At 38.1% G+C, this 12423-nt stretch overlaps 1 protein-coding gene across 17 annotated transcripts in view; it reads right to left on the bottom strand.

The window, feature by feature from the left end:
- The window catches only part of NBEAL1 (neurobeachin like 1), a 210354-nt gene that overhangs the window by 36784 nt on the left and 161147 nt on the right, over positions 1 to 12423 (bottom strand). For 16 of the 17 annotated variants that reach the window (XM_063791572.1, XM_063791576.1, XM_054680089.2 and 13 more), the window contains 3 exons: positions 9634 to 9764; positions 6763 to 6872; positions 1592 to 1709 (listed from right to left, as the gene is read on the bottom strand). In XM_063791572.1, coding sequence (XP_063647642.1) covers positions 1592 to 1709; positions 6763 to 6872; positions 9634 to 9764 — 359 coding nt within the window. Of the gene's footprint in view, positions 1 to 1591; positions 1710 to 6762; positions 6873 to 9633; positions 9765 to 12423 lie in introns of those variants that run through there. The other variant, XM_009444032.5, reaches the window with a different exon arrangement.

Below are 12423 nucleotides of genomic sequence, written 5' to 3'. Positions count from 1 at the left end.
TGTGTGTGTGTGTGTGTGTACACACATCTTTTTTTTTTTTTTTTTGAGACAGAGTCTTGCTCTGTTGCCCAGGCTGGAGTGCAGTGGTATGATCTCGACTCACTGCAACCTCCACCTCCTGGGTTCAAACAATTCTCCTCCCTCAGCCTCCTGAGTAGCTGGGACTACAGGTGCGTGCCACCACGCCCAGATAATTTTTGTATTTTTAGTAGAGACGGGGTTTCACTATGTTGGCCAGGCTGGTCTTGAACTTCTGACCTCAGGTGATCTGCCTGCCCCAGCCTCCCAAAGTGCTGGGATTACAGGCGTGAGCCACCACCCTGACCTCATTGGTATAGTTTCAATAAAATATTATTCCATTCTTCAATTTACAACATTGTGAAAAGGTAATTCAAAAAAATCAGCAACTCATCAAACATTAAATATATATAAAAATTAGCTAAAATATTTTAAGCAATTGAAAGTTAAATGATATTCTATGAAGGTTTCTATTGGGCCAGGGGTGGTGGGTCACGCCTGTAATCCCAGCACTTTGGGAGGCTGAGGCGGGAGGACTGCTTGAGACCTGGAGTTTGAAACCAGCCTGGACAACAAAGTGAGACTTCATCTCTCTAAAAAATTTTAAAAATTAGCTGGGTGTGGTGGTATGCCTGCAGTTCCCAGCTACTCAGGAGGCTGAGGCAGCAGGGGCTGGTTGACCCCAGGAGTTCCAGGTTGCACTCAACTATGATTATGCCACTGCACTCTAGCCTGGGTGACAGAGCAAGACCCAGTCACAAGATAAAAAAATAAATAAATAAAATTTTCTTTTGCAAAAATACAAATTATACTCAGAGTACACCTAATTGTTTTGGTTATGATAGCCAAACTCAAATAAGAGTAATAACTACACAAAAATACTGCTTTAAGTTATTGCTTGAAACAAAGGTTTCAAAAGGTAATATTCTGGTTAACTGATTATACTCAGCCACACCTAATATGGATTGTTACACGACTAGTAATTGGCTAAACTAGGTAAGTCCAAGCTTCTAACAGCCATGCAATACTTTCTCCTTACAAACCTATTACCTGAATGGATCTGGTATGGCAAAAATATGCTCATTTACTAAAAGTCTCTCATAACTTCACACTATTCACAATCTTTAGAACTATTAGTCTTCTTAAAGATTAGTAAAGAACTACTTTTTAAAAATCATTTTAAGGCCATCAGAAGATATTCTTGATTCTGAGCTAAATAATGCCATCATATGTATCATTTGAAGAATCTGTTATTTGTAACTTCAAAGGCCTTGTTTCAAAATCTGCTACTGTTTAATACTGAATATTTAATGTTTGACTCAACTGGATAGGACAAATATATTAGAGATCAAAAACTTTTATGATGTTAATAAGTGACATTTATAATTAGATTGGCATATATACACTTAACTACTATTACAAAAAAAGCAGCGGTCTCTTAATCTTTCAAGTAAAAAGATGTTTTTAAAATGTAGTCTTTCTGATATTAAATAGGCTTCAAATAACTGTAAACATATATTAAGCAACAGTTTCTATCAAGGTAAAGCAAGAGAAAAAGTGTATAGATTTATACCTTCATAACTACAATAATAGAAAACGTTGAGTGCCTCTACTGCAGCTGGTCCCCTCTGTTTATAGCCAAAGATCAGATCTATCCATTCATGAAGATGAGCTGAAACATATTCAGACTCCTAGAAAAAGAATAAATTTAATAATTAATATAGAGATATCTTCCAACTACATTGTAAATTCAGTTCTTTAAAAAAGTAAGGACAAATGAAACATTTCCACACACAAATCTTTCTGGCAGCAAAATAAAATTATCTCAAAATAATGGCAAGCATTTATTCAATATATACTACATATATTAACTATTCCTGTCTACTATAATGTAGATATATTTATTAATATTAACATATGCATTTCCTAATAGGTGAATAAAACACAAATATGCTTATAACAGCCCAAAAACAACAACAAAAGAGCTAAAAGATAGATATGGAATGCATCTCTGTGGCAAAATTTCCATTGAAATAGTTGTCTAGAAATTCAATTCAAGAAAAAAATATCAATTTAAGGAAACAATGAAACCACACTTAGGTGGAAAAAATGGCTGCAAATCATTCTCTCCCTCACAATAACCACTTACTAAGAGGAGGCCAGGGTGGCAGGTAGAGACCTCCTGTAAATTACTAGTGATAATTTGAAAGACAGTGAGGAAATTGTTAGTGGAGACAGGAAAAAATGGGACTCATGTTTCAGTTACAGGAAAGAAAGAATGAACTCATGAATTTGGGTGTACAGACTTCCAAACAGTACATTTTAAAGTGCCATTTGGCTTCTTTCAGATGCCTATGATAAAGTGTGAGAGCAGTAAGATCGGTTAAAAAGTGAACTATCTGATTTTTTTTGGGGGGGGACGAAGTCTCTCGCTCTGTCGCTGAGGTTGGAGTGCAGTGGCACAATCTTGGCTCACTGTAACCTCCACCTCCCATGGGTTCAAGAGATTCTCCTGCCTCAGCCTCCCAAGTAGCTGGGATTACAGGCGCCTGCCACCACGCCCAGCTAATTTTTTGTATTTTTAGTAGCGATGGGGTTTTACCATGTTGGCCAGGCTGGTCTTGAACTCCTGACCTCAGGTGATCCACCCGCCTTGGCCTCCCAAAGTGCTGGGATTACAGGTGTGGGCCACTGCACCCAGCCAAAAGTGATTTGTAAGCACAATTTAAAGAAAATATAAAAAAGCCAGATATTGCTGGATTCAAAAAAAAACCATTGCAAGAGCCAGGCATGGTGGCTCATGTCTGTTACCCCAGCACTTTGGGAGGCCAAAGCAGGTGGATCGCTTGAGCCCAGGAATTCAAGACCAGCCTGGGCAACATGGCGAAACCCACTCTCTACAAAAAATTAGCTGGGAATGGTGGTATGCACCTACAGTCCCAGCTACTCAGGAGGCTGAGGTGGGAGGATCACCTGAGCCCAGGAGGACACGGCTGCAGTGAGTTGTGATAATGTCACTGCACTCCAGTCGGGGGACATTTCTCAGTCCCGGGATCTCTAGAGGGCAAAGACTCTCAAAATGAGAAACTGCCTAAGGCAACTATCAAATCAGAATGTCACCAATAAAATATGGTCTTGGATAAAAGTTTAGTTCAAGGGTTTGGCTGTAAAATAATCTGTTGAGACCTCAGAAAGATTTAAGGTTGTGTCCCACAGACCTACTCAACTAGAAAATAGAGTGTCTAGGAATCTTAAGAGCATTTTTCCATAGTAGCCACCCATCCAGCCCAAAGTAGAGAAGGGACTGTTTGGTAATGTTGAATGGCTTTTGTCCAATAGAGCTGACACATAAGAAACCTATAAAGCTTTAAATGGAATTAGACTAGTTTAGAGTAAAAGAGAGAAACTGTTTAAAAAAGAAGAGAGACCTTTGGCTTTCAATTCACTGTGGTTAGGAAAGAGGCTGACAAAGATACTCCTGTAAACAAAGTTTTATTATTTATTTATTTATTTTTATGGAATAAAAAGAATGACTTAGTGGGGAGCCAAAAGCTCAAAGGTAGAACCAAGAGCCACTGAGAACCCCTCTCGGGAGACAGGACTGGACCCTAACAGAAGATCTGAGAGCATGTCCTTACTGGAATTCTGAATTGCTATAAAACAGTATTTGTATTTGTGACTGCTAGGAGCCTCCTGCTTTTCTCCTCCTTTTGAATGGGAGTGTCTGTTTATAAGTTCTCTTATCCTTTCATACCACTGTTGTTATGTGGGGGCAAATAACTTTTCTCTTTAGTTCAGGCTTCAGATCCAAGAGGAGCCACATCTGAGTAGTTTCATCCACACACAGACTTGACTTAGATAATGAGATACTGAATTTTAGGCCTCAAGCCTTAATGCAGAATAGCAAACTACTGTCTGTGGGTCAAATCTGAGTTGCTGCCAGATTTGTAGATTAGTAGTAGAACACAGCCACATCCATTTGTTTTTGCAGTACAATGGCAGAACTGAGTACCTGTGACATAGATCTTATGACCAATGAAGATTTACTATCTGTCCCTTTACAGAAACAATTTGCCAATTCCTTCCCTAATGAGATAAGAGTTTTGGGGGAAGGGTGTCTTGAGAGGAAGTGAATATATTTTGCATGTAGGAGGAAAATAATTTGTGACCAGAGGGCAGAATACATGTTGATTTAAGATAGCTACAAATTCTTTCTCACTGTTAGCACTGAAAGATGGAGCTCAGTTTCCCTCCTCTTCAATCTGGCATTGATACTGTTACTGCTTAAACATTACAAAGTGGCAGAAGTTATGCTATGAAGAAAGAGTGGAAGCTTCCACTTTTGGGGAGCACTTAGCTGCCAGGTGAGGAGTCTGACTACCCAGTTGGAGAGGAGATATCCTGACATTACATGGAGAGGGAGAAAAGCTAGCATCCTACCGTTTCGATGCAGTTTTCAGATGACTCCAATCCCAGCTGCGATATGACTGCTACTAACTGCATGAGAACCTCAAGCAAGAGCAGCAGAATTCCTCAGTTGAGGCCAGCCAACCCACTGAACTGTGGGAGATGATGATTAAATGGCTATACTTTCTTTTTATTGTTATACTTTTAAGTTCTGGGATACACGTGCAGAACATGCAGGTTTGTTATGTAGGTATACACATGCCATGGTGGTTTGCTGCACCCATCAATCCGTCATCTACATTAGGTATTTCTCCTAATGCTATCCCTCCCTTAAAATGGCTATACTTTTAAGCCACTGAATTTTGGAACAGTTTGTTACTCAGTAATACATAATTGAAATATATAATTCTAATATCTTATTAATAGGGTTGTGAAAGCTGTATGGATAAAAATGGAGTCCCTTATGCCAAAACCTAACAAAATCCAGTGGAGAGTCCATCAAGGAGGAGCTCTTATGCATACATGCCTACATGCCTACAATAAAGACTATGACAAAGACACTCTGAAAACCACAACCATACACCAAGAATACTTCTGCGAGGATGTCTGCCCAGCAACTGCCTGTTCAACCTTGGACTAATGCCATCCTTGTTATTAATCCGTGTGGTCAAGGATAATTGTTTCAAAACAACTCATGTAAACTTCCTCACTTTACCTTTAAAAATCCTTGCCTTCCTGGGTACATCTCTGGTCCCTAATGGTTCACCAGGGCACAGGTATTATCAGACTGCAATTCATCATTCATTCCCAAATAAACTCTTTTTTTTTTTTTTTTTTAAAGATACAGGGTCTTGCTATATTGCCCAGGCTGGTCTCAAACTCCTGGGCTCAAGTGATCCTCTCACTTCAGCCTCCCAAGTAGCTGGGACTACCGGTGCACACCACCCACACTTGGCTATACTCATTTTTGCTTTTCTAAATTTTTTCTAAATTCCTTATTCATGCATAGGGTTAAGGCTTACAAATATTATAATCAAATTCTGAATTTTATAAATATATACTTATTTTATAAATATATAATGATAGAAAATGTTTCCAAGTACTGGCTTAATTATTTTCAGAGTCCTCCAACATTTCAGTTTAGGTAAAGAATAAAGTGAGCTACTGTGGGGAAAAGTGGAGCCATCAATATCATCTGCAAGATAGCAACACAATAACCAATGTTAAACTAACCCTCACTAGTCCTTCAATTCCAAATTAGGAAATTTAACTAAAAACTAATACTTTATTTATTTATTTTTGAGATGGCTTCTCGCTCTGTCTCCCAGGCTGGAGTGCAGTGGTGCGATCTCAGCTCATTGCAACCTCCGCCTCCTGGGTTCAAGAGATTATCTTACCTCAGCCTCCTGAGTAGCTGGGATTACAGGCACCCGCCAACACACCCACCTAATTTTTGTATTTTTAGTACAGATGGGGTTTTGCCATGTTGGCCAGGCTGGTTGCAAATTCCTGACCTCAGGTGATCTGCCCGCCTTGGCCTCCCACAGTGCTGGGATTAGAGGCGTGAGCCACTGTGCCCACCATTTTTTTCAAGTGGCATTTAGGGTTTAGCTGCCTTTTTTTGTTTGCTTCTTTTTTTTTTTTTTTTTTTAGACAGTCTCGCTCTGTCGCCCGGGCTGGAATGCAACGGCGTGATCTCAGCTCACTGCAACCTCAGTCTCCTGGGTTCAAGCGATTCTCCTGCCTCAGCCTCCCGAGTAGCTGAGATTATAGGCATGTGCCACCACGCCTGGCTAATTTTTAAATTTTTAGTAGAGATGAGGTTTCACCATGTTGGCCAGGTTGATCTCCGAACTCCTGACCTCAGGTGAGGCCTTGGCCTCCTTGGCCTCCAAAAGTGCTAGGATTACAGGCGTGAGCCACTGTGCTTGGCTTAGCTGCCTTTCTTTTAGAAGCTTAGTGAAATCTTTCAGAGCAAACAAAAATGTACTCATCCTTATTAGATTTGAAATAAATGTGAAAACTGTAAAACACCAAACTACACCAGCTTGGTGACTGGAATATTTACATACACAGCAGATGGACATTTTACAGAGCTGAAATGTTTAATATTTTGCTATATATATATATATTTATTCATGGTACTATACTATAGTCTCATTATATCAGAAGATTCATATCCTCAAAATAAATTGCTATATTGTACTTTCTAAAGTCAGCATATATAATAGATTACAAATTAATCTAGAAAAATAACTAAGTCAGATTATCCCATCCTCTGGAAAACATATCTTTTATCTTATTATTCTGTCTAATAACTAAATGCAAAACTCTTACCAAAGCTTTCCTATGTTTATAGATGAAATCTTCAGCTGATTTAGCCCATTTCGGGAGAATGACATCATTTACTAATTCTTTGGAAACTTGTAGACGACCCAAGTTAAATTCTAAGACATGTAAAAAGAAAATGTATCAAATCATTTTAGATTATAATAAACGAAGTAAAACAAACACTAATGAGGGCACATTCCTAAGCAAAACATATTTTTTCTTTTAAAATTCTTATCTATTGGAGTACATACCAGTTAATTTAAAAACAAAAATAACTAGTTTTAAATTAGCTATTATAAGGTAAATCAGAGTAAGAATTAAGTTGTTAAGCAAAAAAAGTGGGGGAAACTATAGCTACAACCCTTATTTTAATCAGACCAAAATGCAAAATTAAGTTTTCTTCTTACACTTAAAATAATGAGAGGGACACAGTCCCTCTAATAGTAAAATACAGCTCCTTAAAGCTTTTTGGTGTAACTCATACCTTAAGCTCACCTACTGGAAGAGTTATATTTGTCTGATGGAAGAATAATATTTACATACCACTATTCTAAATAGATACTTGCATAATAAAGATTTGCTCATAGGTTAGAACATGGCATTTTGATAAAATTTCCCCAAATATGAGTTTTTTTTTTGTTTACACAACGTGGCAGGGGAGAAGGGGGACTGTTAACACAAAAGAACTTCAAAAAAGAAGGCCTCAAAATACCAGTATGCTGCCTTAAAATACCAGTGTATCACAAGTTGGAGAGGAGTTTAAATGTCATAAAATGACAGAATGCACAGGGTCTTTGGTTTTATGTTAAACCCATTACAGTGTAGCAGATGTTATTTGTTGCCCACCTGATAGTCATTCCCTCTTTTTATTTGCTAGCAGAACCTTTATTTCATTCAAGTGTCCATCTCTGCCCTATATTTCATGCCCATTCCAGGTGACTGGTCTAGGGGTTGGTATATGACCCAGTTCTGGAGAGTGAGGAGAACTTATGAGAAAGAGTTTCTCACTCTTAAGAAAGGACACAGTGGATTAACAGCCTCACTTATTTCTGCGATACTGTTGGATCTGCCTATGATGCCTAAAACTGCGTTAGGCATTTGTGACCATGAGAGGAACTAGTCAAAGCCAAAATACTCAGAATGGCAGAGTGAAAATACAGAAAAAAAGTTGGTGCTGATGATGCTAAACTATCTGAAACTACCATACCTCAGGATTTTTATTATGGGAAACACTAAAATTTCCTTATTTGCACAATTTTGAGTTGGTTTTATTAAATTTTTTTCCTAAAGGCATTCTGTTTTTCTTTGCTTTTTAAGTTTTTTATTCTTAAAGGCATTCTAATTGATATATTTGCTTTCTCAAATGGCTCATTTCAAAGAGGCAATGTATAGCTAGAAGTGGAGGCCATCAGGACAATGGTGCTAAAGATAGCAACTAACTCTGATATAAATTGTTAAAGAGTACCTTATAAATTCTTTATCCAAATGTAGTCTGCTCATCCCTCCTATTCTAGACACTCTGCTTCAGAAGAATCCAGTCCAATAGCTGACTGAGAGTTTAGGATCAGACTCAGACAACAGATTTACCTCATTTTCTGAAAGTCACCAATTCTGACTGCCTTACTGTGATGCCCTGCCTCCAACAGCTTGTTCCAGAGTTCATGGTCAAAGTGACGTTAAGCCCTGGATATATTCTCCACAGTATGACAAATAATTGTACTGAATAAATGAAGGGTCAAACACTAACATTACATGTTAGGGCAGGGAAAAAAGTTGGTAATAACCCTTTAATACTGTGGAACCTCCCTAAAGAACACCAATAATAAAAATATTGCTAATTTCCTTATTTGTACTTAAAAGTAAATGTAAAACTACCTCACAGAAAAAGGAGTTGGACATTTAAAAAGGTATTAATATTTAACTCCATACTTCTCTACTTCAAAAACATAACATAAATTTTCAAATATTACAGTAACTTATATCCTGTCATTTTAATTTGCCTACTCTTGCATGCTCTAAATCAGGAGTTACCAAATTTTTCCTATAAAAAGTCAAAGAATAAATATTTTTGGCTTTGTGAGTGTTATCACATCTGTTGCAACTACTCAAATCTGCCACTATGCTTACTTTGAAAGAAACCTTCTATGATACAAAAATGAATTGGCTGGCCGGGCATGGTGACTCCCACCTGTAATCCGAGCACTTTGGGAGGCCAAGGTGGAAGGATCACTTGAGTCCAGGAGTTCAAGACCAGCCTGGACAACAAAGTGAGACCCCATCTCTACAAAAAAAAAATTGCAGGCATGGTGGTGCAGACCTGTAGTCCTAGCTACTCAGGAGGCTGAGCTGAGAGGATTACTTGAGCCCAGGAGGTCAAGGCTGCAGTGAGTAGTGATCACAGCACTGCATTCCAGCCTAAGGGAAAAGCGAGACCCTGTCTCAAAAAAAAAAAAAAATTGACTGGCTGTGTTCAGTGAAACTGTATATATAAAGACATGAGTTTGCCCATGGAGTTGGTTAACAGACCTGTAGTCAGCTGATGATTAGTCTAAATCCTCACCTTATCTAACTCAAACACTTTTAACCTAAGTGGTATATATAGCTGAAATAGCATATGGTCATTTTTGCTTCCCTAGTAAACACTGTAGTCTGATAAATTCTCTTACTGATTCAAATTTGACTCCTTTGGCTTAGTTCCCTATAGCACTTCCCTGGAAGGTAAGACTCATAGCATTAGTTCAGCCCTGTCACTAAGTAATCCACATACAGAATGAATCTTAAATAATCTACAGGATATTACAAAAATGTCCTGAAAGACATTTTTGAGGCTCCTCCATTGGGACCTGCTAGTCAAATTTTTAATCCTCTATTTCTTACGATTTTGATTTTCCAAAAACTCTGGGAAATAGAAGAATTCAGGAATAAGTTCTTTAACATCATATGGATTATCCATAAGAGCTTGCCAGGTAGCAGGAATAGAATGGAACTGTCGATCTGCACAGTCAAACCTGCATGTAGAAATTAAAAGAGAAGTAAATATTGAATGAAATCAACAACAGGACATGAAACAAAACTTTTAAACTCCCTTCAGGGTTCCTAATGATTAGAGGTACTGTTTTCTGAATCTCCTCTTTGATGCCTACATGTACAATTTACTCTCCTTATTATGATAATCTCTATCTTTCATATTGTGTTGTCAGGAACTAAATACTCTAATTTTAATCACCAGTAGCACCTTAGTTGAATTAGTTGAAAACCAAATCACACTGGAGAAAAATTTCAAATAAATTAAATATAATCTTAAGAGTCTTTTTAGGGCTGGGTACAGTGGCTCACGCCTGTAATTCCAGCACTTTGGGAGGCTGAGGCGGGTGGATTACCTCAGGTCAGGAGTTCAAGACCAGCCTGGCCAACATGGTGAAACCTCGTTGCTACTAAAAATACAAAAATTAGCCAGGCGTGGTGGCACACACCTGTAATCCCAGCTACTCGGGAGGCTGAGCCAGGAGAACTGCTTGAGCCCGGGAGGCAGAGATTCCTGGGAGATTGTGCCACTGCACTCCAGCCTGGCCGACAGAGCAAGACTCTGTCTCAAAAAAAAAGAGGCATTTTTGCTGAATAAAATTTATTATAGAAAGTGAATGTTATTTCAATATTTGAAAATCAGAGTATAAATATGATTATAAACATTATAGTATCAATATACTTGGTTAACAGATCTATAGGAATGCTGCTGATTTAATCACTGATATATAAATATTTTTACAAACTCTTCCTCTTAAAACCAGAGAGTGAGTTAGGGAAATAACTCTGTGGCTAAAGCTTTTATGTTTTACTTGCATAATCTATAGTCTTATTTTAATATTATTTAATTTTCAATTAATTAATTTTATGTATTTACTTATTTTAGAGATGAGGGTCTCACTATGTTGCCCAGACTGGAGTGCAGTGGCTATTCACAGGCACCATCATAATGTGCTACAGTGTCAAACTCCTGGCCTCAAGAGATTCTCCCACCTCAGCCTTCCAAGTAGCTGGGACTAAGAGGCCCAGGCCACTGCTCCTGGCTTAATTTTATTTATTTAAATTTAATCATGGGCACTGCGTCTATAGTAGCTGAATGAAGCTCAAATGGATATGCTGCAATTGTATTATGCTTTCCCTAATAAAACAACAGTATAAATCCCTTCTGTTTTATTTCATTTGATATTGTTTTCCTGGATTTATTAAGTATTTAATGGCCTTGAGTCTAAGGTAAGGCTATGCTACAAAGAAAAAAAGTGACATTAATGACCAATTTGTCTCTTGTGTTTTACACCTATTTAATCTTGGTTTGAAGCAGAGCTGATCTTAACAGAATTTTGAATTTAATTATAATTTAATTATAGACATCTGACCATCTAAAACATTTCAGTATATAGTATATTCAAGAAGAGGTATAGTTTTGAGATAAAATTAACATATAAATTGCTCGTTTTAAGTGGATGATTCAAAGGTTTAATTCAGTATATTCATAATTGTGCAACTATCATCACAGTGAATTTTACAACATTCTCATTACTCCAAGAAGAAATGTTGTACCTGTTAGCAGTCACTGCCCATTCACCCTACTCCCACCCCTGGAGACTGCTAATGTACCTTATATCTCTATGCCTATTTTTATTTCATTTTGCCTATTCTGACTATCTGTGTATTTTGGACATTTCATGTAAGTCATGTAATATGTGCCCTTTTGTGTCTGGCTTATTTCATTTGGCATAATGTTTTCAAGGTTCATTCATATTATAGCATGTATCAATACTTCATTCCTTGAATTCATTCATGGCAAAATAATATTCCATTGTATGGATATATCACATTATTCATTTATCAGTAGATGGACACTTGTTTCTTTCTACTTTTTGGTTATAAATTATACTGGTATGGCCAGGTGAGGTGGCTCACACCTGTAATCCCAGCACTTTGGTAGGCCATGGTGGGCAGATCACTTGAGATCAGGAGTTCATGACCAGCCTGGGTAATATGGCAAAACCCCGTCTCTACCAAAAATACAAAAAAGTTACTTGAGTGTGGTGGTGCACACCTAGAATCCCAGCTACTTTGGAGGCTGAGGCAGGAGAATCGCTTGAGCCTAGGAGATGGAGGTTGCAGTGAGCGGAAACTGAGCCACTGTACTCCAGCCTGGACGACAGAGTGAGACTCTGTCTCAAAAAAAAAAAAAAAGAAAAAAGAAAAAAAAAAGGCTGGTATGAAAATTTATGTACAAATTTTTGTGTGCATATATGTCTTCAATTATCTTAGGTATGTATCTAGAAGCGGAATTTCTAGGTTATACAGCAATTCTATATTTAACTTTTTTATTTTTTATTTTTGAGATGGAGTATTGCTCTGTCGCCCAGGCTGGAGTGCAGTGACATGATCTTGGCTCACTGCAATGTCCGCCTCCCGGGTTCAGGCAATTCTCCTGCCTCAGCCTCCAGAGTAGCTAGGATTACAGGCACCCACGACAACGCCCAGATAATTTTTGTATTTTTAGTAGAGACAGGGTTTTACCATGTTTGCCAGACTGGTCTCGAACGCCTGACCTCAAGTGATTTGCCTACCTCAGCCTCCCAATGTGCTGGGATTATAGGTGTGAGCCACCACACCCAGCCCCTCTATATTTAA

This window comes from Pan troglodytes, chromosome 13 (assembly GCF_028858775.2).
Source record: "Pan troglodytes isolate AG18354 chromosome 13, NHGRI_mPanTro3-v2.0_pri, whole genome shotgun sequence".
Taxonomy (NCBI): domain Eukaryota; kingdom Metazoa; phylum Chordata; class Mammalia; order Primates; family Hominidae; genus Pan; species Pan troglodytes.
Note: the sequence above shows the minus strand (reverse complement) of the source record. Positions and strands in the feature narration are given on the sequence as shown.